This window comes from Enhydra lutris, unplaced genomic scaffold, assembly GCF_002288905.1.
Source record: "Enhydra lutris kenyoni isolate GAN:26980312 unplaced genomic scaffold, ASM228890v2 scaffoldscaffold77, whole genome shotgun sequence".
NCBI lineage: Eukaryota > Metazoa > Chordata > Mammalia > Carnivora > Mustelidae > Enhydra > Enhydra lutris.
Window position 1 is genome coordinate 1,981,668 of NW_019154161.1, and position 26,324 is coordinate 2,007,991.

At 54.0% G+C, this 26,324-nt stretch overlaps 1 protein-coding gene across 2 annotated transcripts; it reads right to left on the reverse strand.

Moving 5' to 3' along the window:
- Window positions 1–115: 115 nt before the first annotated feature.
- On the reverse strand, window positions 116–26,311 carry LOC111160610 (myosin binding protein C, fast type). 2 transcript variants are annotated; one of them, XM_022523815.1, is made up of 28 exons: window positions 24,823–26,311; window positions 23,643–23,732; window positions 23,014–23,100; window positions 22,466–22,614; window positions 21,930–22,047; window positions 21,202–21,250; window positions 20,964–21,023; window positions 18,699–18,892; window positions 18,296–18,428; window positions 16,049–16,173; window positions 15,843–15,948; window positions 14,494–14,666; window positions 11,798–11,963; window positions 10,391–10,497; window positions 10,014–10,043; window positions 9,451–9,590; window positions 8,179–8,338; window positions 7,992–8,096; window positions 7,353–7,541; window positions 6,796–6,930; window positions 5,185–5,352; window positions 4,922–5,010; window positions 4,610–4,805; window positions 4,232–4,371; window positions 3,341–3,500; window positions 3,036–3,172; window positions 1,563–1,749; window positions 116–238 (listed from the first exon to the last, which is right to left on the reverse strand). In XM_022523815.1, exons 1-28 carry the CDS (start codon window positions 24,839–24,841, stop codon window positions 228–230), a joined length of 3,423 nt encoding a protein of 1,140 aa, XP_022379523.1. In that variant the 5' UTR covers window positions 24,842–26,311; the 3' UTR covers window positions 116–227. The 2 variants fall into 2 exon arrangements, with proteins under 2 accessions (XP_022379523.1, XP_022379522.1); XM_022523814.1 differs by lacking the exon at window positions 116–238 and having other exon boundaries at window positions 1,181–1,749.
- Window positions 26,312–26,324: the final 13 nt, after the last annotated feature.

Genomic DNA, 26,324 nt, shown 5'->3' on the forward strand with positions numbered 1-26,324 from the left:
CTTATCATGGTTACCATTCCAACCTGCTGTCCCCATCACCCACACCCAGGTGACTAACTCCCTACAGGGAGAAGGCAGTGGAGCTAGAGATTCAAGAAGGACAGACACACACAGGTTGTAGACAAGACTATTATCTTAGTGGTAACTCTGGAAAGGGAAACAGCAATGTTCAGGGAGGTCCAGGTTAGGACCCAGCAGCCAATTACTTTGGCAGGTGGAAGACAGTCTCACTGTGGCACTGCAGGGGAAATGAGAAAAGAGTGGGTAAGGTGGGTTGGGCTTCCCAAGTCCCTCTGCCCCACCCCCAGGCTCCTTTGCCCCTGGATTTGCAGGGCCAGCAGGGGGAGCACGTGGGTACTTCACATCTCAGTGGGGCAGTGAAACCACTGTCCTGGTGCGGACAGTACCTGCGGCTTTGAACCGCAGACTGGGATGTTCTGATCAGGGGTTTCTAAGCCGCCAGTGACAAGCTGTCACTGGGATCCCAAAGTAGGGGTATTTCCAAGCTGATTCAATAATTAATAAAGGGGATAGCAAAACGTTGCAAATTGGCTCAGCCTGGAAGAGCAGTGTTCTTAATGACAGCCAGTAAGGTGCAGAGATGGTCTCGCTTGTTAAGAGTCTATGTTCACATCTGTCTTCTGGGCAGTCATCAGGGCCAGGGGGAGTCACAACTGGGGAGGGACCCTGGAAGCCTGTATTTATATCAGTCACATCTGAGGGACTTGGGTAGCGGCTACTCCAGTGAGCATGGACTGGCAGATGTTTGATGGGCAAGAGCCCAAGGCAGAGGAGGTGAGGAAAAGCATTCCAGGTAGAGGGAATGGCATGTGCAAAGTCCTAGGGACAAGAGAAACCACAACCAGTTTGTCCAACTGCCAACAGCTTGGTGTGGCTGGAACAGTGTTGAGGAAAACGGGGTACATGAGGCCAGAGCGGGGCACATGGGAGAGGGCGCAGGACCATGGACACCAGGCTGAGAGGCTTCAGAGCTGCTGGGGAACCTGGGGAGGGCCACGGGCAGGGGAGGGGCAAGTCAGCCCCAGATAGAGAATCCCCTGGGGCCCTGTGGAGGATGGGCTGGAAGGAAAGATGGGAGGCAGGAAGGCCAGGCAGGAATTCCAGAGGAAGAAGTGATCAGGGCTGGGGCTGGTGGGGGGAGGTAGAGAGGAGGGGATGGGACGGACAGAGCTTGGGGAGAAGAGGCATTTTTCTGGGCGCCTGCCCCTCTCCCCACATAGGCCAGGCCCAGCAGAGCCTTGGTGATCACCTGCCAGCCCTTCTCCATCTCATTCACCTCTTATCTGTCCTTCAACTCCTTCTCGAAAACTTCCTCAGATGACTGCCACCGCCGGATCAGGTGCTCCCCAGCCCCACCCCTACAGTGCCCCGTGCACACGTCACCCTGCAGCATTCTTGGAGGGGTCTGAATCGGCTTCCCCGTTGCACACCTAGGGGTACCGGGATGACGGCTCTGCCCTCCATACGGCTTGGCCCAGGGCCTCCAGGTCCCTGATGTGGGAGGGGTGAAGGGGCGGGGGGCAGCCCGGCAGGGCGCTCACCTCGGACTTCCAGCCTGCACTCGGCCAGCGCCTCCCCCAGCTCGTTGACAGCCCTGCAGGAGTAGGTCCCTGCGTCAAAGGGAGACGGGCGGCGGATGCTGAGCGTCAGGATTCCCTGGTAGTTGGTTATCAGGAATTTGGGGTCTTCACGGATTTCCATTTGGTTCTTCATCCAGACCACCTTCGGCTGTTGAGTGGAGTGGGAGAAGAGGCCAGCTTAGGGAAGGTCCGCGGGTGATGGCAAAGTGGGCTTTGGAAGGCAGGTCTGGAGGCAATCCTTGGCTGTCCTGCCACCTGATTTTGATTGATGACCCTGAACTAGTCATTTCTCCTCTCTGACTCTCAGTATCCTCTTCGTGAGGGGAAGAGCTCACTCTCTGTTGTGGCCCACAGAACCCTATGCAATTTGGCCCCATTACTTTTCTGCCGTCGCTCCCTCCCTCTGCTCCATCCACACCAGCTGCCTAGTTTTTCCTCAGACCCAACAGGCTCCCACCCCAGGACCTTGGTGCACTGGCTGTCCCCTCTTCCAGTACTGCTCTTCCCTCCTCTCTCCCCCTAATCGGCACCGGCTTATCTTTCAGGGCTCTGCTCACATGTCCTCTCAGGCGCCTGGGCTGCGGCAGGAATGCCCACTGTCCACTCAACTACCCTCAGGGCTCTGACACGCAGCCCACCCTTCGTAGTGTCGCAGTCATGTGCATGACTTCAGATTCATGTCAGTATCCCCCAACGTCCAGCTCACCAGCACACACAGCCTCTGAAAACGTGAGCTGAGTGTATGAACAGACCACACGTGTGAGTGGCGTAAGAGCGCAAACGGAGAGAATAAATGAGCTGAGGAAACGAATGGCTTGGCAGGCGAGTAAATGAACGGAATGAATGAAGGAGTTACAGTTAGCGAACAAAGTGGGTGGACGTCGATGGAGGAGGAGAACTAATGAATCCACGGGGGGCCTACAGGGGCTGAAGCCAAAAACTTGACCAGAGGCCAGCAAACTTCATCTGTAAAGGCCAGGTAGTCATTATTTCAGGCTCTGAAGCGTACACAGCCGCATCCCAATAACATTTGATTTAGAGATCCTGGTGACAAGCAGAAAAGAGAGCCCTCTTTTGCCAGCCCCTGGTCCAGGTGAGTCACTGGAACTCAAGGTTGCAAGTGTCCACATTCCCAACAGCAGCTGGGAAACTGGACAGGACAGAAGCTGCCTGGGAGCCCTGGAGGTCCAGACCTCCCCCCAGCTCCTGCCAAAGTTTTCTGTTTCCGAGGGAAGCTGGAGTGTAATTATGAGACTTGGGCTCTGCTTGAAGTGGGGAGAGGCAGGAAGTGGGTTAAAAGTGAGTAAATCCCATGAACAGAGGAAAGAGAAGTCAGGGGAAAGGAGGTAGTATGGCTGGACCTGGGTGAAGATGTCCCTCTAGGGTCACACACACACACATCCATGCACGCACATGCACACACACACACGGCACCTTTGGGTGGCCTCTGACCGCGCAGTTGAGGGCAGCAGTGTAACCAGCCACGACCACCCGGTCTGGTAGAGGCGTCAGGAACTTGGGAGGTGTTCGGAAGTCATGCTCCTTGTACTCAAGCGGCTTGTAGGTGATACCTGGGGAAAGGGAGATGCACCTGTCAGGTGCCCATCTGGACTGGCCCCTGACTGCCTCTCTTCTGTCACCGGGTGCCATCAGCTTTGAGTATGGGGGCGGGGAAAGGAGTCAGGGTAGAATCCCAGCCAAGAGAGGAGACTGGACTCCGCAAAGTGAGGTGGCAGGACCTGTTTTCAGGATCCGGGCCGTGTTCTTGGAGATACCGGGGGAGTCGCTGAGCCCACAGATGTTCTCACTGAAAACGCGGAAATAGTACTCGTTGCCCACAATGAGGTCAGGCACCGTACAGGAGGTGTGCCGGCTGTGCTCGTAGACGGTGAACCACTCCTGGGACAGTGGGGGACAGACAGGGAGGGGCCGGGAGAATCAGACACAGGAACACGGACACAAGAAGGCCCAGGGCGTGAGCAAAGCACACCAAAGCGTGCATCCCGCTAAGACAGCTTGCAGCTCCCAGCAGCACTGTTCACAATGGCCCAAGAGATGGGAACAGCCCACGTGCCCGTCAGCGGATAAACGGAGAAGCAAAACATGGTAGGTCCAAACCAGGCACTCTCACTCAGCCATGGAAAGGACTGAAACCCCAATCCACGTCGCAATCTGGGGGGACCAGGAAAACTTTCTGAGCAAAGGAAGCTGCATATCGCGAGTTCCTATTTATATGAAAAGTCCAGAGAAGGCAAATCCATACACATAGGAAGCAGATTAGTGGCTGCCTGCGGCTGGGGGGGAGGGGGATGCTTAGTGGGTGTGACGTGTCCTTTTGGGGAGATGACAATGTCTTGGAACTAGTTGTGTTGGTGACACAATAGTGGGAACAGACTAAAAGCTTTAAAATTGTTAATGCTTAATTTTATGTGAATTTTACCTTAGTTTAAAAAAAAGAAAAAGGAAAAGAAAACCCACCTTCTGCCCAAAAGGCTTCCCTCCCAGCCCCAGCCCGTGCTCCCACTCTCTCCAAGGTGGGTTTCCCTTTCCCAGCAGTGACCCAGAGACAATGGCATCTGCTCTGCGGATATCACCCACCCCACCCCACCCCGGCCCTTCCGGTCTCTCACCATGGTTTTCTTGTCGGCTTTCTGGACAAAATAGCCCGTGATCTCACTGTTCCCATTATCTTTGGGGGGCTGCCACTCCACCAGTGCGTTAGTACCCCACACCTCCTTCACCATTACGTTCTCTGCTGGTCCTGCCTTTTCTGGAATGGTGGGGGGGGCGGTTGTCAGACGCCAACCCCTTACCTCCTCCCTGCATCTCTCCCCACCTAAGACCCCTCACCTGGTCCCAGGATTCTGATCAGGCTTAGGCCTTTCCCCACTCCCGCTTCCTCGCCCTTTGGCCCCATCCCAGCCTCACGTCCTTGTTTCCATCCCAATCTCTTCACGTCCCATCTCCTGGGTCACAATGCCTCCCCACTGCCCCAGCTGCCTGCGCACCCACGACCCGGATACGGATGGTGGCCGTGTCCTTCATGTTCTCAATCTGCACGGTCAACTCGTACTCCCCCGAGTCCGAGCGTGCCGCCTGGCGCACGAAGAACACGGTATCGAAGTCGCTGGTGCGCACGTGCACACGGTTGGGGTCCAGGGGCGCCCCGCCCTTCGTCCACACCACCTGGGGCCGGGGCTTTCCCTGGGTGGGGGCGGAGGGAAGGGAGGCCGAGAGGTCAGCCCGGGTCTCACCCTGGGCCCCGCCCTGGGCCTCACCCTTGGGCCCTGACCCCTAAGCCCAACCCCAGCTCCGCACACCTGGAAGGGGATGACGAGGTTGATGTGTTCCCCCACTTTGAGGATGTAAGTCTGGCGGAGATGGCGCGGGAGCCGGATCTTGGGTTGCTCTGAGGGCACAGACACAGGAACAGGGGCTCAGTGCTGGGCTGGGGGACACTCGAGGGAGGGACAGAGAGATTGTGGTGATGACGTTCTTGGGGGAGGCCCTAATGATGACATGGCAAGAGCAGGCCGGATGACAGCAACTTGGTCTTTGGGAGAGCGGGCTCAGAGTCACTTACGCACAATCTCCCGGATGGTGACGGGCTGGAACAGGGAGGCGGGCTCGCTGCGCCCCGCAATGTTGACTGCCACTACCCGAAACAAGATTTTTGCTCCCGTGGGGAGATTCTTGACGGTGAAGCCACAGCGCTCTATGGGCTCCGTGTTAGCTGGGACCCAGTCCTCGGCTACAAAAGAGAAGGCATGCTAGGAACCTTCTAGAAGCACCTCAGCTGGTTGTCCCTTCCCGTTCCTTGGGCTGACTGCAGTGAACAGGGGCAGCTGATATTTGCTAAGCACTTACTATGACCAGATTGGAAGGGTGGCACACGTGTTAGTTAGCTCACTGATCTCTGCCTCTGTCCTATGTTATCCCCATTCTAGAGATGGGGAAATCAAAGTTCAGAGGAGTAGAGAATGGGGGGCTGGTTAGAGACAGCTTCTCGGATTTCCTGCCCCCTTGCTTTCTAGCTTAGGTTTATTGCCATAGGTTGGTGAACAATGTGGGTCAGACCAACCACCACCAAGGCGAACTCTAATGAGACTAGGTCCTGAAACATCATAGTGGCCTGGTGCAGATGGGAGCGGGATAGGCAAGGGCAAGAATGGGGTAAAGAGCGCTGGAAAGAGAAAGAGGGAAGAAGCTGATTAGAGTCCAACCATCCATTATTTACATGCATTACCAGATGCGGTCATCACTGTACCCTGTCAAGGAGGCAACTGTCTTCACCCATTTTTAGATGAAGGAAAGTGTAGGGCAGGATGGGAACTCACGTCTGTCTGACTTTAAGGCCTGGGGTACGGTGTTGAGATGATCACGCCTGTCTTCCCAGTGAGATGACCGTGTTGCAGGTACCCCCACAGTCATGGCACCGAGCCTGGCATGGAGTCCAGCACTCAGTACGTGTTTGTTCGGTGGAGAATGGAGAGTTGGATATGTGGAAAGATGGGTGGATGGGTGGATGGATACACAGAAAGATGGAGAGACAGTAGACAGATGTCATGACCAGTAGATGGTGGTCATATAGGGAAATGGATGAATGGAAAGAAGGAAAGGAGGGTGGAAAGGAGGGAGGGAAGAGGGAAGAAAAATGGTGGTGAAGAGATAAATATATGGATGGAAAACATATTACAAGATGGATGGATAGTTTGTTAATCCAAAAGATTTTCAGATGGATAGACAGATGGTTGGATGGATGACCAATGGTGGGCAAATGGATGGAAGAATGCAGGAAGAAGGGAAGGAAGGAAGACAGGAACGAAGGAAGGACGGATGGAAAAATGGAGGGAGGGATGGATGAGAGAAAGAAGGAATATAGGTAGTCAATAATTACAGGGATGATGGATAGATGGATGGAAAAGTACTACTGTATGGAAGATGGGTACAGGGAAAGGAGGGTGGAGGATGGGAGAGAGGAAGGGAGGGAGAGAGGACAAGCTGGTCAATGGGGGCCTGGCTTGAGCCATCCCATTCAGGGATTCAAGCAAGTACAGACACAGGGCTAGGCCAGTCCACCCCATCAAAGAGCTCTCCTTGCACTGCCCTCTTTGCAGTCCCCTGAATTGGACCCCCAGCAGGGCTCTGTGTGATACACCGTGCCCCCACCCCCAGACCTGACGCGGCCACTCACAGCCCTCCAGGCAGTACTCCACCAGGTACCCATCGATGCCGCCTGCCCCAATCCTATCTGGAGGCCTCCACTTGAGAGTGGTGGTCGTGTCTGTCACGTCTTCCACTGTCAGGTGCAAGGGTTCACTCGTGGGTGCTGTAAGAATCCAGGGAAAAGGAAGGTGGAAGCAAATGAGGGGTCGGTGGTCACGGGGAGGGGCAGGAATCAGAGTTGGAGTCATTGATCAGGAAAGGGAGCAGTATGGTGGGCCAGAGGTCCACGAGCCAGGACATGTCATCATGAGTCATTAAAACCACAACGTATATCAAGGGATGGTGAGGTCTCCAGGAGGAGGGAGAAATGTTGGTCTGGTAGGTCAGAGGTCTATGAGGGATCTGGACAAAGGCACAGAGTCTAGGATCATAGAGATTGGTGACTAATGTACTGGGTCAGTAACAGGTCGGGAGGTTGGTTAGGGCTGGAGGTTCAAAGGCCAGGTGTAGGGTCAGAGATCAGCAACAGGTAGGGCAGGGGTTGGAGATGGACAGGGGTTTGGGGAGGGTGCAGAGGAGCATTACCAATAGGCATGAAGGGCTTGGTGTTCATGCTGGGCTGGGAAACACCAATGGCATTGACCGCGAAGACCCGCATCTCGTAGAGGACGCCCTCGATCATCTTGGTGGACTCATAGGTCGTCTCCGTAAAGACCTCAAAGTTCAGTTTCATCCAGCGCTGAGAGCCCTTCTTCTTCCGCTCCAGGAGGTAACCTGGACGCCCCCGCCCAACAGAGAGGAGTGATGCCCATGGGGAGACTATGGGGTCGCAGGTCAGTTGTAGCAGTGAGAGGCACATCAAAAGGTCACATGACCCCAGAGATGTCTGAGGACATGAATCTTGGGTTGGTCTCGGGGTCACAGAGCAGTCAGTAATCACCAGTCATGGGGCTGGGGCTCAGGAACAGTCACGAGTCATGAATCAGGAGTCAGGGATCATAGAAAACCCTATGCTATAAGTGAAGGTCCCCAGGTTGCTGGGAAGCAAAGAATGAGAGGGAAGACCAAAGGAATTGCAAGACATCCAAGATGGAAAACCGATCTCAGAGGGAGATCACCAAGGATGCTAAGAACTCTCAAAGGCCAAGCGATTCGTTGGGGTGGCAGGGAAGGGGGAGTAAGAGAGGTCAGAGGTCATAGGGACTCCGGCATACAGGCACTCACCAGTGACTGGCTGCCCCCCATCGTACTTGGGTGGCTCCCAGACAAGAATGGCCCAATCCTCTCCAACAGAGGTGACTCGCACAGCCTCCGGGGGGTCTGGGACATCTGTGGGAGACAGGATGATCAGCGGGTCCCTCAGGGCCTCAGGGAGCCACCCTGGCTCACTCCCTCAGCTCCCTCTGCTCACCCACAACCCGCACGGAGATGGAGGCCACATCCTCGCCCACAGGGTTGGTGACCTTGATGGTGTAGCGGCCCTCATCCGCTCGATCGGCACTCTCGATCACGAAGCTGCTGATGTCTGTCAGATTCTCGATGCGGACCCTGCCTTCGGTGGCTGCAAACACCTGGACACAGCCACGGGGTGACCTTGTTCCATCTCTCCCCAAGCCCAGACCCACCTCTGCACTGACTGCTCAGAGTCCTCCAACGGCTCCTCATCACCACACAACACACACGGCCTTGGACCCAGAGTAAGAGGACCCGTTGCATTTACACCCAGCCTCACCATTCTTCCCTGCTGCCCTCCTCATCCTCCAAACACCACCCTGAATTAAAATCCCAAAAATGTGGCATGCGATCCCCTCAGCCACTCTTCTATTTGCTCGCTCTTACTCATCCTTTAGGACTCGCCTAGAAGTCGCCTCTTCTGGGAAGCCATCTTGGAAGCCCCCAGCTGAAAGTGATGGCCCTATCCCCTGAAGTCTCAGTTTCCAGTACCCCCCCTTTATCTCAGCCTGGTCACCCCAGACTGTGACTGCTTGGGCACGTGTCCGCCTCCCTCCACCTCCTTCCTCGTGGTGGTATCCCCAGTGCTATGCACAGAGCCCCACAGAGAGGAAGACTCAGGGGCTGTGTTTGTTGACTGAAGGAATGAATGAAGGTTGAGTCAAGTCTATCGATTTTACAGACTAGGACTCTGAAGCCTAGACGATGGAAGAAAACTTGAACTGTCCAGTGCCTGGAACATACAAAATAAAAATATTTGTTGGATGGATGGGACCTTGGACTGACTGATGGATAAATGGACAAATGGATTAATTACTGGATGAGAAGATGGCCAGATGAATTAAATAATTGATAAGTTTTTGAATGGAAAGATGGGTAGATGGTTGAGTTGATGGATAGCTGGATTTGTTGGCTGACTGATTAATGGATGGTGGATGGAGGGATGGATGGAGGGAGGGATGGAGGGAGGGATGGATGGAGGGAGGGATGGAGGGTGGGATGGAGGGAGGGATGGATGGAGGGAGGGAGGGAGCACCCACCATGTGGCAGGCCAGTACCATGTGATAGACAAATACAATCTCCAGTCTTCAATCCTCTGAAGGACCATCATTCTCATTTTACAGACAATGAATCTGAAGCTCAGACAGGGAAGCCACTTGCCCCAGGTTGCCCAGCAGAGCTGAGAGGGAGAAGAAGTCAGGGCACGGGGTTGGGGGGAGCCCTGCCATACCTCATCTCCCTTCAGCCAGGTGGGGACAGGACGAGGCTCCCCAGTGATGGACACATCGAGCCTCAGCTTGTTTCCAGCCACCACCACAATTGAATTCTCTGAGGTCTTCCCTGAGCAATCCAGGTGGATCTTTGGTGGCTCTAGTGGCAAAAAAGAGATACTGGGGAGCTTCGGAGTGGGCAGCTGGGTCATCCTGATCCCCACCAAGGCAAGCTGGGTTCCCCAAGAGCTGGGCTCCAATAGCCATAGAAATCCTGGGGTCCTGCCCCCAGCCCCTCTTCCATCAGACCCAGGAGTCAGGACCCCCAGCCCCCTTCTCCCTCAGACCCAGGAGTCCAGACCCTCAATCCCCTCCTCCCTCAGACCCAGGAATCCAGGCCCTCAGCCCCCTCCTCCCTCAGACCCAGGAATCCAGGCCCTCAGCCCCCTCCTCCCTCAGACCCAGGAATCCAGGCCCTCAGCCCCTCCTCCCTCAGACCCCAGAGTCCAGGCCCCTCAGCCCCTCCTCCCTCAGACCCAGGAGTCCAGACCCTCAGGTTAGCACAGCAGCCCCTGGTCCTTACCTTGCTTGGGCACATACTCCACCTTGATTTCTGGAGGACAAAGAAGACGGCTCTGTTAGCTCTAAATCCAGTGGACCCCTAATCCCACCCTCCCACCCCAGAGGCTGAGGGGAAGGTCTGGCATCACCCAGGGACCTGGGGGGCTGGGCATGGGTCCAGGACCATGACTGCCCCTCCCCCCAGGTGGACACTCGTCAGAATGTATAGTGCTCTCTCCCTCCATGTTTTCATCTGACTCCTCCCACAAGATCAGACGCCGCCTGCTGTCACCCCTAATACACACTAGGGAAACCTAATCGTGAAGGAGGGGTCTGGGCTCTGGGGTCTGGGAAGGTGGGTGCTCTGGCCCCTTGGGGAACACAGAGGGGCACCCTCACCCAGGAAGTTGAGCTTGGCTGAGAGGGACAGGGCATAGCCATCGGGCACAAATGTGTAGTCTCCCTCATCTTCAGGGCGGACGTCATCGATCACCAGCTTGTGGAACCTAAGGTGTTGTGGGGACAAGGCAGGAATCAGGTGGGTCACCCCATGGATCACCATGGAGAAACACCTTTTTAAAAAAGTTTATTCATTTAAGTAATCTCTGCACCCAATGTGGGGCTCGAAGTCATAACGCAGAGATCGAGAATCACACATCTTTCCAAAAGAGCCAGCCAGCCTCCCAGAGAAACACCCTCTCGATGCACTCTAAGTCCCCTTGCCCACCATTTTTTTTTTTTTTTAATTTGAGAGAGAGCAAGCACGAGTGGGGCTAGGGGCAAGGCAGAGGGAGAAGCAGGCTCCCCACTGAGTTCAGAGTCCAAGGTGGGGCTCGATCCTAGGACCCAGAGATCAGGACCTGAGCCAAAGGCAAAGGCGGATGCTTCACCAACTGAGCCTGCCAGGTGCCATTCCCCCAGGCCTACCATTTTTATTCTGGGTTTTGAAATGCTATCATCTGAGTTCAAATCTCATCTTTGCCACTTATTAGCTGTATGACTTTGGGCAAGTTAGCTAGGTCCCCTGTGAGTTCAGTTTCTTCATTCATAAAAGAGGAATCATGAACAGTCTACAGCAGGGTTGTTGTGAAGAAGTAAAACTCTTGGGGCGCCTGGTGGCTCACTGGGTTAAAGCCTCTGCCTTCGGCTCAGGTCATGATCCCAGGGTCCTGGGATCGAGCCCCGCATCGGGCTCTCTGCTCAGCAGGGAGCCTGCTTCCTCCTCTCTCTCTCTCTCTGCCTGCTTGTGATCTCTATCTGTCCAATAAATAAATAAAATCTAAAAAAAAAAAAAAGAAGTAAAACTCTCCCAGCATGTAATAAATGCCCCATAAGCATTATAATTCATTCTCAGAGTTACCGACACTCCTGGCAGGCAGGGTTCCTGACACAGAACCTGGAGAAAGCCTGCGTTCTGCCAAGAGCTGTGGTCAGGAAATGCAATTCACCACCCTACAGGGGCACACGCACTTGGGCATGCTGTTTTGGCCTCACGGTGGCTCTCCACATCCCACAGGTCACTAGGTGCTTCTCCTGGATGTCCCTGTGCCACCTGTTGAATTCCAGTCCCTTTGTTTCCCCAGCTAGACGTCTCCCCCACTTTGTAGGAGACTGTTGGCAGACACGGCCACAGGTTCTCCCCTCCCTGTATCTGTGCCCCTTGCGGTAAGACCCTGCAGCCTGTGGCTCCCTACCCCTTAAACCACTAAGTAGAGGGATGGTTGTTCTGCAGCGATAGCCAACTGATACACACACCACCCCCACACACCCCTCTCCTCTCCGCCACCTCCACCGTCTACTCCGCACCTCCCCACGTGGGAGATGGTGATCCTCTTGCTCGGCCGCACCTCGACCCCATTCTTGTACCACTTGCCTGTCACCTTCTCGTCAGACACCTCACACTTAAACACGGCCTGCTCCGAGGCCTTCACTGTCAGATCTGCGATGTCCTGCAGGACCTCCAGCTGTTTCTCTGGGCAGGGAGAGAAGGATACGAGGCCATGAGAACTCCAGGCAGCCCACAGATATGCACAAGCGCTGTTCCAGGCACTGGGGATATAACTGTGAACAGCCCAGAAACATCCACCGGCCTGGTGGAGCTCATATTCTAACGTGGAGACGGTCGGTGAACAGGGAAACACAGAAACATACAACAAGGACACCTGGGTGGCTCAATAGATTAACCATGTGCCTTTGCCTCAGGTCATGCATGATCCCAGGGTCTTGGAATCGAGTCCCGCAACAGGCTCCTTGCTCATTGGGGAACCTGCTTCTCCCTCTGCCTGCCACTCCCCCTGCTTATGCGTTCACACTCTCTCTCTCTCTCTCTCTGAGAAATAAATAAATAAAATCTTAAAAAGAAAGAAAGAAATGTATAACAAGAGGGAGTGATGAAGCCTGAAGGAGGGCAGGGAAGAGTCTGTGCGAGAATGCGGAAGAGTCCCCTAGGTAACAGGAACAGCATGTGCAAAAGCCCTGTGCAGCAGAGCAGGCTCGGTGTGGGAAACAGCAAGGAGACCAGCACGCAGTGAGCGAGGCAGACATGGTAGGAGATGAGCTGGGCAGGGGCAGACGGGGCCAGATCACAGACCTTGGGGGCCCCAGAGAGGACTCCCAGCCAGGCAGGAGCTACTAAAGAATGTTGTAAAGATGGCTGGGATCTGAAGTATTTTATTTTTTTAACAAAACAATGCATTTATATGCCTTAAAAATAAAGGCAGTGGGGGCCCTGGGTGGCTCAGTTGGTTAGGCATCTGCCTTCAGCTCAGGACATGGTCCCGGTGTCCAGGGCTCGGGCGCCAAGTTGGACCCTGTGCTCAGCAGGGAGTCTGCTTCTCCCTTTCCCCATCCCCCTGCCTGTACTCTCTCTCTTTCTCTCTCAAATAAATAATTAAATCTTAAAAAAAAAAAGGAAAAAAATAAAGGAAATGGATTATTTTTTTAGATTTTATTTATTTATTTATTTGACAGACAGAGATCACAAGTAGGCAGAGAGGCAGGCAGAGAGAGAGAGGAGGAAACAGGCTCCCTGCTGAGCAGAGAGCCCGATGTGGGGCTCGATCCCCAGACCCTGGGATCATGACCCGAGCCGAAGGCAGAGGCTTTAACCCACTGAGCTACCCAGGCGCCCCAAGGAAATGGATTTAGATGTAAAGGGGTTATCTCCTACTTACCCACCTCCAATCCTCCCTTCTCCAAACGGGCACTACCCGTTTAGTCGATCACTATGAAAGCAAATAGGTATATATGTTTTCTCTCCTCCCTCTCTTCCTTTCCTTCCTTCCTCCCCTCCCCTCCTTGCAAATTGTAACATATTTGCTTTTTTACCTGACAACAGGGTATATTGGAAATCCTTACATATCAGTGCATGTCACACTGTCCATTTTTAAGGGCTTCTTATTGACATCCATAATTGATTTGGCTCATAAATACCTTAGTTTGGGGTTGGTTCATTTTTTTATATTTAAGGAACTACACACTCACAAGCATTTGCAAATATAATGCATGGAGTCCCATGTGGCTTTCAGTCAGCTTCCCCTGGTGGAGAGGGTGACGTCTTACATAACAGGAAAGTGACCTGGGCCCTAGACGGCCATGTGCTCAGTTTCTACCATCTGACTTACATTTTACAAGGATCACTCTCTGGCTGGTGTGTATGTGAGTGGGGGAGGGGGTGGCCATGGAAACAGGGCACCCACTGAGCAGTGCTGTCCTTCAGGCATGAGGGGTGGAGGCCTGGGACAAGTGAGGGCAACAGAGGAGGGGAAGAGCGGTCAGATCCCAGATATCTTCTGAGGGGGAAGCTGCCAGGAGTCGCTGGTGAACTGAATGCCGGGGGAGGCCAAGAGAGGAGTCAGGGACAACTGCAAGATTCAGGGCCTGAGCAATGTTTGTTTGTTTGTTTAACATTTTATTTATTAGGGGCGCCTGGGTGGCTCAGTGGGTTAAAGCCTCTGCCTTTGGCTCAAGTCATGATCCCAGGATCCTGGGATCGAGCCCCACATCGGGCTCTCTGCTCAGCAGGGAGACTGCTTCCCTCTCTCTCTGCCTGCCTCTCTGCCTCCTTGTGATCTCTGTCTGTCAAATGAATAAATAAATAAAATCTTTAAGAAAAAAAGATTTTATTTATTAATTTATTTGAGAGAGGGGGCAGAGGGGGAGAAGCAGAGGGAGAGGGACAAGCAGACTCCATGCCGAGCACAGAGCCTGACGTGGGGCTCGATCCCAGGACCCTGAGATCATGACCCGAGCTGAAACCAAGAGCTGGACCCTTAACCGACTACGCCACTCAGGCGCCCCTGAGCAATTTTTTTTAAGTTTCTTTATTTATTTAAGTAAACACTCTAACCTAAACGTGGGGCTCGAACGTATGACTCCAAGATCAAAAGTCACACGTTCTTCTGGCTGAGCCATCCAGGCACCCCAGGGCCTGAGCAATTTTGAGGTGTGAGGAGAAGCTTGACATATCGCAGCACCCCCCTCCCCACCTGGAGGCCCCGTACCTTCCACGATGAGCTCGGCCTCACACTGGTCTCCATTGGTCATGACCTGGTAGTGACCCCCATCCTCCAGGGTCACATCTGAGTAGATAAGAATGTGATGCTTCCCATCCTTCTTGAAGCGATATCGAGCCTTGTAGGAATCCTCCCGTGTCAGTTCTACCCCATCTTTCATCCTAGGCAAAGGGGATGTGAAGAAGAGAAGTGAGGGACCCACACAGCTCTGGGTCTAGATATCACAGGGGGAGGGCCAGAGAGACAGTCCTGAGCGGAGGTCAGGGTAAGAATGGCAGTCCCAGGAGGGAGGAGAGAGTCAGGTTGACAGAAGCATCTTGAATAGTTGGATCACAGGTGGGATAGTGGGTCACAGGAAGTCACAGTCCACAGGGATAGTGGGTCACAGGAAGTCACAGTCCACAGGGAGATGCCGCAAGGTCCCGGTTGGAATAAAAGGTCACTGGGAGATGTCAGGGCATGGAGGGAGTCCTGGGGTCCCAGAGAGACATCAAATATTGTGGCCTCTCTAAACGGTACTTCCCTGCCTGAGAAACTCCTCCCTTCCCACTTCTCTTCTACCTCCTTATCATTCAAACCTCAGCTCCATTGTCACCTCCTCCAGGAAGCCTTCCCTGACCTCCTGAGTCCCTTCTGCCTATTAAAAAGTGATTATAACTTCAGTTAGTGCTCTTCTGAAACACTTGTCAAAATAGAACTTTTGTATTTATTCATGTGATGTCTCGACTAATACATGTCTCTCTCTCCTACACATACACCCCAGAGGCTTACCAGATTATTAACTCTAAAAGGGTGGGTGACATATTGGTATATTTTCTCACCATTATATCTCCAATACATTGAAGAGTGCCATCATATAATAGGTGCTCAATAAATATTTGTTGGGTGGGTGAATAGATGTGGGATGGATGAATGGATGAGGAGAAGGGTGGGTGAGTGAGTGTGCGAGGAGATGGATAGGTGGATGGATGGATGGGTGGATGGACAGATGAACCCATGGGATAGAGGAGTGGATGGATGGATAAAGGATTGGCTGATGAATGGATACATGAGTGATTGGACCAGAGGATGGATGGATGATTGAATGGATGAGTAAATGAATCTGAAATAGCAAGGATCAGGAAAAGGAGCTGGAAGAAGATAAGATGGGTAGAGGTCAGAAGTTCCAGAAAGAGATCATGGGTTGCAGGTCAGGATTTATAGAGAAAGGCTGAGCTGAGGTTTCCTGGTGACTACTGGGTAAAGTTTCAGAATCTCTAAGAGGCTCACAAAGATCAGAGCTGAGGCAAAGAAGCTGTGGGCACCTGTATGGAGCTCAGGGATCAAGAGTCACTTACCACATGACCTGGGCACCATCTTCTGATACCTCCACTGACATTTCCACCCGGTCACCCACAAACACCTGCTGGTCCTCGAGGGGTTTGACAATCAGGACTGGAGGTTCTGTGAGACATGGAGGGACAGGAGGTCAGTAGTTTCAGGACACCTCCACCCCCACCCCAGAGCTCCACTCCCTAAGCTCAGGCCCAAATCTCAGCCTCACCTTTGACAAAGAGCTCAGTGAAACACTTCTCATCTTTGACAGCGACCTCATAAGCGGCATCATCCGCCAGCGTGCACTTGTTGATGGTGAGAATTCGCTTCTTACCAACATTCTCAAACACGTATCTGGTGCAAAAATCTTATCTTAGCCTAGAGCCTGGAGGAGATCCCGGGCCTGGGGTTGATCTACCCACCAGTTCTCAAGCAAGTCACTCCCTCTCAGGGCCAGATTGTGCAGGAGCGGACAGATGGTCTAATTTCTAGTATTTAAATACCCATAGCGGAAATCTTAAGTGCCCCCTCGCCGCCCATATCCATCCTCCCCTTCCATTTAGCAATAGCACACAGCTACCGACCTGAGAACTACATTTCCCAGCCTCCTTTGCAGCTAGAATGGACCACCACTGAACTTGGGCCAATGGAATGTGAGTGGATTCCAGCGGCATAACTGCTATTTCATCTCCACCTTTGTGTTGCTTGCTCCAGACTTCTCTCCTTCCCCCTTCCTGTCTCCCATGACCCAGCTTCAATCAAGTAGACGAAGACAATGTCACAAGAAATGGTGTAGCCTAAAATGTGGAACCTGGGTCCCCAAACAATCTCTAAGAAGAAAGCCAACCCACCAGCCGCAATCAGCTAGGAATACATTTCTCTCTCACTCCAAGTAATGTAATCTAGGGACTTTGTTACAGCAACTTAACCTGGACCTTAACTAACTTAACTTTTTATCTTATCCAACATGCTCCTGATGAGAAACTTAGAAGACACAGCCAGGGCGCCTGGCTGGCTCAGTCAGGAGAACATGCTGACACTTGATCTTGGAAATCCTGAGTTAGAACCCCACGTTGTGTGTAGAGACGACTTAAATAAATTAATAACTTTAAAACACACACACATACACAGCCAAGAAAAAAATAATAAAACTAAAACCCATCCAAGAGATAACTGTTGCAAACATTTTGGTCTCTGTCTTTCCAATCTTTTTATCTATATGTATGTAGATTAACATTATGTGAGGCAGAAATGGGAACCACGCTTCTTCCCATTTGCAAACTTTGACCAGCTTCCCGTATTAGTATACATTTTAGGATCTCATTCTTAGTGACCACATAGAACTTTGGCAAGGAATCATACATTTTGGTTGTTTTCCATTTTTTGCTACAATAGCAAATGCCTTAGGGAACATCCTTGCAGCGAAATATGCACAACAATGTAATTCTCTTAGGATAAATCCCTCAAATTGCACAATCTGAAAGATTTTTAACACACTGCCCATTCAGAGATTTAGCAAGTACCATTCCTGCCAGCAGCATTTGTGTACCCATTTCTCTATGTTGTCTCCAGCACTGGGTTTTATCATTTTGGAAAGTCTTTGCCTATTTGGAGAGCAGAAGACTATTACTTATTTGCATTATTATTGTTGTTGTTGCTGTTATTTTCAAGGTTGAATGTGTCCTCCACAGCACATTGGCCATTGGTTTCTTCTCAACCAAATTCCTGTTTTCATTACCTTGAACAATTTTTTTAAAAGCTTATTTATTTATTTATAAAAATTTTATTTATTTATTTGATAGAGCACGCACATGAGCAGGAGGAGAGGCAGAGGGAGAGGTAGAAGCAGACTTCCCACTGAGCAAGGAACCCAATGCGGGACTTGATCCTAGGATGACCTGAGCTGAAGAGAGATGCTTAACTGACTGAGCCATCCAGGCGCCCCTAAAGATTTTTTAAGAGTAATCTCTAGGGGCTCCTGGGTGGCTCAGCCATTAAGCATCTGCCTTCAACTCAGGTCATGATCCCAGGTCCTGGAGTCGGGTCCCACATCGGGCTCCCTCTGCTCACCAGGAAGCCTGCTTCTCCCTCTCCCACTCCCCCTGCCTATGTTCCTCTCTGGCTGTCTCTCTCTCTCTCTCTCTCTCTCTCTCTCTCTGTCAAATAAATAAATAAATAAATAAAATCTTAAAAAACAACAACAAAACCCTTAAATTAAAAAAAAAAAAAAAGGAGTGATCTCTACACCCAATATGGCACTTGAACTCATGATCCTGACATCAAGGGTCACATGCTTCACCTACTGAGCCAGCTATGCGCCCCTCCTTTGTCAATTTTTTTTTATTGAGGTATTTACACTTTTCATATGAATGAGGGAGGCTCTTTCTGGGTTAAGAGTGGTCAGATTTATATCTGGGCCCTCTCTGGGACTCAGATCTCCCCCCACCCCCCTGAGGGACTGTCCCTCAACACATACTTGCTACTTGGTTTGATCTCCTGGCCGTTCTTGTACCACTTAAGAGGAAGGTCTGGGTCACTGATTTCCACCACCAACTTGATCTTGTTGCCTCTGTCCACTTGGTAGGCTGGATCCAGTTTCTTTGTGAAGGCTGGAGATTGAAGGATGCAGGGTGCATGGAGCTGAGAGGTTCTCACTGCCCTGGTCACCTCCCAGAGCTGCCACATCTCCCTCCCCAGACCATGGGCTCTCCAAGGTCAATGTCAGGAATCCTCCCATAAACTTGGAGGTGCCTGACTACAGGGCCCTATTACTCCTTAGATCAGGACCTTCAAGAGATAGGTCCAGGGTCCAAACATCCAATACCCATGATGCTGGGATCCCCTAGGGAGGCCCCACCTCCCCTCTGAGCAGTGCTGACCTGAACTCTTCTTGACCTCGACCTTGGCCTTCTTGAGCCGCTTCAGCATGCCCCGGAGGTCAGTGATGCCATACTGGAAGGCAATCCTCTCGTACTCACTCTTCTTTGCCCCTTTCAGGAGCTCCCAAATTTCAGGGGGGATGCCTAGGTCATCATCATCTTTCTTCTTTTTCTTCTCCTCCTCAACCACCTCCCTGAGGGCAGGGAGAGTGGGCAGGGGCCGCAGTGGGTGGAGGGGCAATTAGGATTAAAAGGTGAGGCGCTCCCTCTGCCTTCACCCACTTGCTGTGCCGCTCTCTCTCTCTCTGAGCCTGGTGCTCGTTTCCTCTCCGCCTGCATGCCTAAGCCTCCTCCTTGACCTCCTGGCCTCCATTCTGCCTCTTCCCCTCCAGCCTGCTCGCCACATGGCCCTAGGAGGGTATTCCTTACTTCCACATCAGATGACATCCTTTCCTTGTTCAGAATTCTTCCATGGGTCCCCCACTGCCATCAGGAGGAAGCCTCAGCAGCTCAGCCTCACAGTCATGACGCCACCCACCATGCCATCAGCACCCCACAACCATCCATGCATGTTCCTTGCCTTTCCTGAACCCTCAGGCCCCCCTCCTGCCTCCCAGCCTTTGCACAAAATGTTTCCCCACCCAGATGACCCCTCCCTACTTTCCCTTCCTGATGCACTCCTCTTCAGACCTAGTGCCAAAGCTCCCTTCTCTGTGAGGCACTGCTGGTCTTCCCAGGCAATGAGTTGCCTTCCCTCTGGGTTCTCACAAGGTCTCTGTGGGACCCTCTCTTTGGTCACACTAAACAATCTTGGTCTCTGTCTATGTCTGTTGGACCAGACCCATCTCCCCAGAACAATCTGTGACTCAGTGTCAGGGACCAAATCAAACTTCTCTCTGTCCCCTGATCTCAGCCCCGGGCCTGGGAGACAGGAGGCTTCAAAGAATGTTTGCTGAGTGAGAAAGTGAGTAGATCTCTGGAAAGAAGGAAGGAAGGGAACAAAAAGAGGAGAGAGATGATTGGGGAACAGGAGGACATATGAGTATCTGCAATGATGTACAGAGCTTTGGGTGGAGAAATACTACAGGCATGGGTCAAGGTGTTGATGGATGGCTGGGGTGATGGATGTGCGGGTCCATGGATGGGTGATAGGTGGTGGACGGGTGGCGTGAAGACAGATGAATGGGCGGATGGAAGATAGCTGGGCGAGTGGATGGACTGATGGGTTGGTGGCAAATGGTTGGGTCGGCAATTGGGTGGATATGTTGAGGGGAGATGGCCAGGTAGGTGGTTGGCTGGGTAAAGACAAGGAGATGAATCTGTCATTCGATGGGGTTGCTGTGGATTTGGGTATGGGGATAGATGAATGAATACAAGAATGGATGGGTGGACCAGTAGATAATGAATAACCAAGCAAACGAAAAAGCATCATATTGAACACTATAAAATTGCCAACAGCCCATCATTTTTACCTAAAGAACAGCAATTTCATATAGATCACGCACAGAGAGCTATCTGGGTAGATGGGTGTGTCACTGAAGACAGGAAGCGTTGATCAAAGAATGCATGGCCAGGTGGGCGGGTGGGATGACGGATTCAGTTGGGAGAGAGATGTAGGTGCAGATAGATACCCAGGTGGGAAGGAAGATAGATGAGAGACAGATGGGTGTTGGAAAGTGGATTGGTGGTGCCTCCATAGTTGGGGAATGGGATTAAGGGGTGGGTAGGTGAAGGATGAATGGATGAGCTACTGACTGGGTGGCTGAGTGTAATGGTAGACGAGTGGATAGACAGGTGGGAGATGGCGGGTAGATGAATGGATGTGTGGGCGGATGAATGGGTAAATGCGCAGGTAGGTGAGTGGTTGGATTAGTCAATGGATACACAGCTGGTTGAACAGACGGGTGATTGGTAAGTGGATGGGTGGACCTGCCCCACCCAGAATGGCAGATGGGTGTTTAACTGGGTGCTCAGAGGGATGTACAGGTGAATTAGAGCCTGAGTGAACAAGAAAATGGCTGTGAGGATGATGGGTTGAAGGGTAGGTAGGTAGGGGAACTGGCCGGCAGATGGCTGAGTGGGTGTGGTTGTAGGTAAATGTGAATGGTGAGTATGGGGATAGGTGGAGGGACAGACGGCCGGATGGGTGGGAAATGGGTAGATGCAGGTCACAGAGCGGAAAACAGGGCATCCAGGGCTGGCAGTGGAACCTCCTCCTCTATGAATCCCCATCTCCTCTCTGTAGGCCAAGTGGAGTAGGCTTACCTCTTCTTCAACAGGCCGCTGAAATCCAGCTCACCCGCATCTTCTGACTTCCCTTGGCCCCTGTGGCCATTGAGAGGGTGTGTGAACCCCATGGAGGTCCTGTGCCCTCAGGTCTGCCCTGGGTCCCCACTCTTCCCTTCTCCCACAGCTCCCCACCCCCAGGGAAGACACTCCATAGTCTTTGGCACCAGCAGACACCAACCCCCCACACCTCTTCCCAGGTTCCAGGATCACTTACGAACGCTTGAAGCTTTCTAGACCCTGCCCAGAGGCGTCCTGACGGGGTACTGGGGAGAGGAGATGGGGGGACAGAAGGTGAGCTGGAAGCAAGGCCTGATCTAAGACCAAGAGTGCCCCTCCAGGCCTGCACAACCTCCCCCCAGGCCCCCTGTCATGGGCCAGCACATCCTGCAACTTGCGCGTGGATTCCTGTTTCCCTTGCTGCCGCACTGCCCCACGAGCAGCCTCTCCCCCAGGGCCAGCACACTCTTTTCCCCGGGCCTGGGCAGCCACCTTCCCTGTGTCCCCCATATTTAAGCCACACCCATCCTGGGCTGTAGACCCCAGAGCCCTCTGGGGTCCATACATATGCCCCCAAATCTGTAATAACCTCCCACTAAGCTTGCGTACCCTCACCCTAAACCTGGACACACTAGCTTCCCAAGCCCTCATGGCTACCTTCTCTAGCCTGTCCACTGGGACCGTGGGATCTACTTAGCTCACCTTCTCAGCCTTCGCTGGGCACCCAAAACCCTGCACCCTCTCCACCCCGAGTCCACACCACCTCATGGTCTAAGCCCATAGACTATCTCCCCAATTTTGAATCCCCTGACCCCTGCATCTACTCCCTCCTCCCCAAATCTCACCCCCACATCTGTACGCTCGCTACACCAGGCTGAAACACCCACCCCAGCCCCACCCCCCACAACCCTTTGCTCCCCCACGCCGCCACCCCCACCAGCGCACCCTCCACATCGATGTTGAAGGCACAGCTATCGCAGAAGTCCTTGGCTTTGACCTCAAGGCGGTAATTCCCACGGTCCCCCACGACCACCTTCCCAATGTGCAGCTCCACGGTGTACACCTGGGGGCAGGGGGCCAGGGATGTGGGTGCGCGTGACTGCTCCCCAGCCCCACCCCACACCCCCCGGAGCCCACCTCACGTCTCCCTCTCTGGGTCCTCACCCTGGCCTCACTGGAAAGGCCAGCTGTCTCTTCGCATGCCTGGACAAACTTGACCCTGGGGCCCCACATCTCTGACCCCAGAGAGCTTTCTGGGAATGCACGGACTGACCAAGTGTGCCCTGCCTTAACCCAAACATTGTCCCCACCTGTCCCCTACAATCTCCACCAAGCAGCTCCGCACAACCTCTATCCCTGGAGGTCCTGTTTTCCATCCTACAGGGGCTCCAGGCTTCAAGCAACAGGCCTTCTGAGAATCGAGGGCTGCCCAACCCCCATCCTTAGCCCATAAGCCCTCAGTGTCCCCACGGGGTCCTCACATTGCTGGCAGAGTCATGGGACTCCTTGAAAGAGAATCGGGCCCCACTCTTGCTGCCCAGCTCCAGCCACTTCCCCTTGAACCACTTGATGGTTGGTTTCTCTGGGAGCTCCTTCCCGTTCACCTTGGCCACGATCACCACATCTTTTCCTGGGTGGGGGTGTGGGGGATGGGAGGGAGTGGCCAGACAGGAACTGTGAGACTCTACAGAGAGGACTGGGAGCTTCTCCTTCCTTGGACAGAGGAGTCCAAGTCCCCAGCCCCATCCTCCCTCACACCCAGGAGTCCAGGTCCCCAGCCCCCTCCTACCTCAGACCCGGGAGTCCAGGCTCCCAGCCCCCACCTCCCTCAGACCCGGGAGTCCAGGCCCCCAGTCCTTCCTCCCTCAGACCCAGGAGTCCAGGCCCCAGCTCCCTCCTCCCTCAGACTCAGGAGCCCTGGACCCCAGTCCTCTCCTCCCTCAGACTTGGGAGTCCAAACCCCCAGCCCCCTCCTCCCTCAGACCCGAGAGTCATGTCTCCAGCCCCCTCCTCCCTCATCCCCCCTCACCATTTTCCACCGACACTGAGTCTGGCTTCTTCAGGAAAATGCCAGTGGGCTCCTCAGCAGTGGGAGACTGGTCCTCAGGTGGAGCTTCTGCTTAGGAGACAGGATTGGGGGGGATCTGAGGCAGGTTGGGGAAGGGGCAGCAGGCCACTTAATGAGCGGGGCTTAGAGCCTGTGAGGGACCCTCTGCTCAGATGCCAAGGCATGGAGCAAAGTGGCTTCTCCTGACTTTGGAAAGACCATGTATCACACAGGTGGCTGCATGACTTTGGCCAGTCTCCTCCACTCCTGTGGGCCTCAGTTTCCCCATTTGTGAACTGGAGGGAGGTGGACTGGATCATTTGAACGTGGCTTTGGGGTAGGAGAGGTGTGGAAATAGACTGCGGCATCCAAAACTGGGCAGGACTCCGTGATGAATCAGTTAGCTGCTAGGGGCATGGGGACCAGTCTGAGGGGCAGGGCTCTAACCTGGGGGCACTGGGGAGCCATGGAGGGTTATGGGCAAGTGTGGGAAGGATGGATTAGCTCTGGAGGTAGGACTAAAGGAGAGAGAGCAAGGTGCTGCAGAGGTACAAAGGGAGCCGGGGGTTGAAAAGCCAGGTTCTGCAGATCTGACAGGAACATTGTCTCACCTTTGGGGGGCTCTGCAGGAGCCTCCTCAGGGGGGGCTTCCTTGGGAGCTGGTTTGGCAGCCTCTTTGCCTTTGGGGGCCTTTTTGGCTACTGCGAGGTAAAAGATGTTCACAGTTGAGGAAGTGCTCAGTACCCTCCTCTTCCAAAACCCGGGACTCTAGCACCACCCTGCCCATCCTCCCTCAGACACAGAAGTCCTGCCCCTTCAGGCGTAAATTAATCTCTAATCCTGAGAGTCTGAGAGATCTGGTTTCCCCTTGCTCCAGACAAGCCGTGCCCCATCCACTCAGGCCACCAGGCCCTGACCTTTTGGGTCCTGGGGGTATAATTAGCTCTCTCCCGGGGCTGGAAACTGGACACCGTGTGCTGACCATGGCATCTTCCACCTGCCCTGCCGCTGGCTCCTGGCCCACCCACGACCCAGCTGCAGTGAGGGGTTGGACCCCCACTCCACAGCCTGGTTGGCCTGGTGCCAGCGGTCTGGACACCCCAGGAGGAGGGTCCCTCCCAGGGACTTGAATCTCTTGTGTTCACTTCTTTATAGAGAGAAAGCGACACCCCACGTTAAAAATGTCCACAGTCCCATACAGAGAAGAGCATCAAATAGCAGAGAAAGGCTCACATAAGGGGCCCCTATATGGAGAAGGCTCCCTAATTCCTTCGTGAGGAAGCCCACATTCCTATTGAAAGGAGGTCCCCTCATCCTTATACAGACAAGAGCTCTCCTCACCAGACAGGAACCCCTAACCTCTATACACACAAGGACTCCACTCCCCTACAGAGAAGGGACTCAGTCCTCACTCAGAGAAGCACCCTGGTGCCTATGGAGAGAATTCCATCCCCAAATGTAGAGGACCCCAATCACAACACAAAGACTCTCTGGTCTACATACACCACACTCCCATCCCTACGCAGAAAAAGGACTCAAAGTCAGATAATCTTTATCTGCACCCAGCAATGCCCCCCCAAATCCCTATAGAGAAAGGGACACCCTCACTGCACAGGGAAGGAGACCCACCAACCCAACACAGATATGGGGCCCCCCACCCCACAGAAGAAAGGGAAGCCCTCACCACACAGAGAACACATCCCATTCTCCGAAACCTACAGAGGAGCCCTTAGCCCCCATTCAGAAAAGGGGACCGCATCTCCACCCAGGGAGGGCAGTCCTGAAAGTCACCTGGTTTCGCCTCAGGCATGTCAGCAGACCTCGCTCCTGGGCTCCTCAGACCGCAGCTTGTCCCTCAGCGCCCTGGGGCGAACAGGTGGGCCCCCAGGGGGAGCCCTTTAAGAAGTCCAGAGACTCCCAGGAGGCTGTGGGAGGCATCAGCCTGGTCTCCCCGCCCTCCTTGCTGCCCCACATTCAGCGGGGCGTGTTCTGAAGGGTGAGAAAGAACATCTGGACCGCGAGAGATGGCTAAATGCCAAGTCCCTGGGGAGGAGAGGCCTGGGGTTCAGACACCCGGGTCCCAGGAAGAGGGGGCTGGAGGCGAGGGCTCCCACGTCTGAAGGAGGAGGGTCAGGACATTGGGGTCTGGGGCTCGGATTCTTGGGTCCAGGAAAATGGAGGATGAGGGCCTGGACTCCTGACTCCTGGGAGGCGGGAGATGAAGGGGCTGGGGTCTAAAATGGGTGAGGGCTCCGAGCCAGAACTCTGCCGTGGGGGCCAAGGGGGAAGACCGTCTAGAAAGCCATTCTTAGTATCTGCAAGTCAGGAGTTTTCGGGAAACCGGAGCTGCGAGGGAGGGTCCGGTTTCCCAGCGTGGGCAAGACGGCTGCGGGGGTGGGGAGGCGATCTCTGTGCCCGCAGGAAGGGCACCGAGGCTCGAGGACTCTCGCGTCCCGCCCCTGGGCGAGAGCACATCTGAAGGCCTGCGGCCGCGGCCACCTGGGACCCGGGATTGGCCGCGTGCCCCTCCTGGGACCCAGCCGGCCGGCTCCACTCGACGGTTCCCGGAGCGGGCGCGGCGGGCACCGGACGCGGGGGAGGGGGACGAGTGCCCCCCAGCGGGGCGGGTGGGGAGACCGGGAAGGCCCTGGAGGGCTGCCCGGACGTTGGCGCCCTTCCCGGCAGGGGGACCTGTGGCTTTCAGAATGGGGGCGGTGGTGGCTGGACGCCGGATGGGGGGAGGTGAAGGAGGCCAGAAGCGGGGGTGGGGGGTGAAGAGAGGGTCTCTGAGAGGCAGTGGGTGTTATGGGGAGGAAGGCGAGGTGAGTGTGAGAGGGAGTAGGGAGTGCGGGTTTGGGGTTAAGGCGGAGGATGGGAGAGGAAGTAACTCCGGCGGAGGGAGCAGGTTTGAGTGAATACACGTCCCTCCCGATTTTCTTCCTCTCGGTCTCCCCCTTCCCGGCTCTTCCAAAACCCCCTGCGAGCCGGAAACTGCCCCGCCTCCGTGGAGCGCCAAGCCAACCCCGCGCCAGCCTCTGTATGATGTCACGGGTTGCTAGGCAGACAGCCACACCGCTCATGCGCGCCCAGCTGGGTGGTGTAGTGGCTGGAGCCAGAGCGCGACGCGCCGCCAGGAGCTTCCCGCCCTATCTGCCTGTCCGAGTGCTGTATCCAGACGTACAGAGAAGGGCAGAAATTCAGAAGGCGGGGGGACAGACACCTTGACGGAAAGGGGAGCAGGGAGACAGTGGGGAAGAGAGCGAGAAAGCCTGGCTGTCTCAGCCCGGAAGAAG

Coding starts and splice junctions, on each gene's coding strand:
- LOC111160610 (XM_022523814.1), bottom strand. Junction 23,101..23,642: donor TCCTGCAGAGCCCCCCAAAG/GTGAGACAATGT, acceptor TCTCCTAAGCAG/AAGCTCCACCTGAGGACCAG. Junction 15,949..16,048: donor CACTGAGCTCTTTGTCAAAG/GTGAGGCTGAGA, acceptor CATGTCTCACAG/AACCTCCAGTCCTGATTGTC.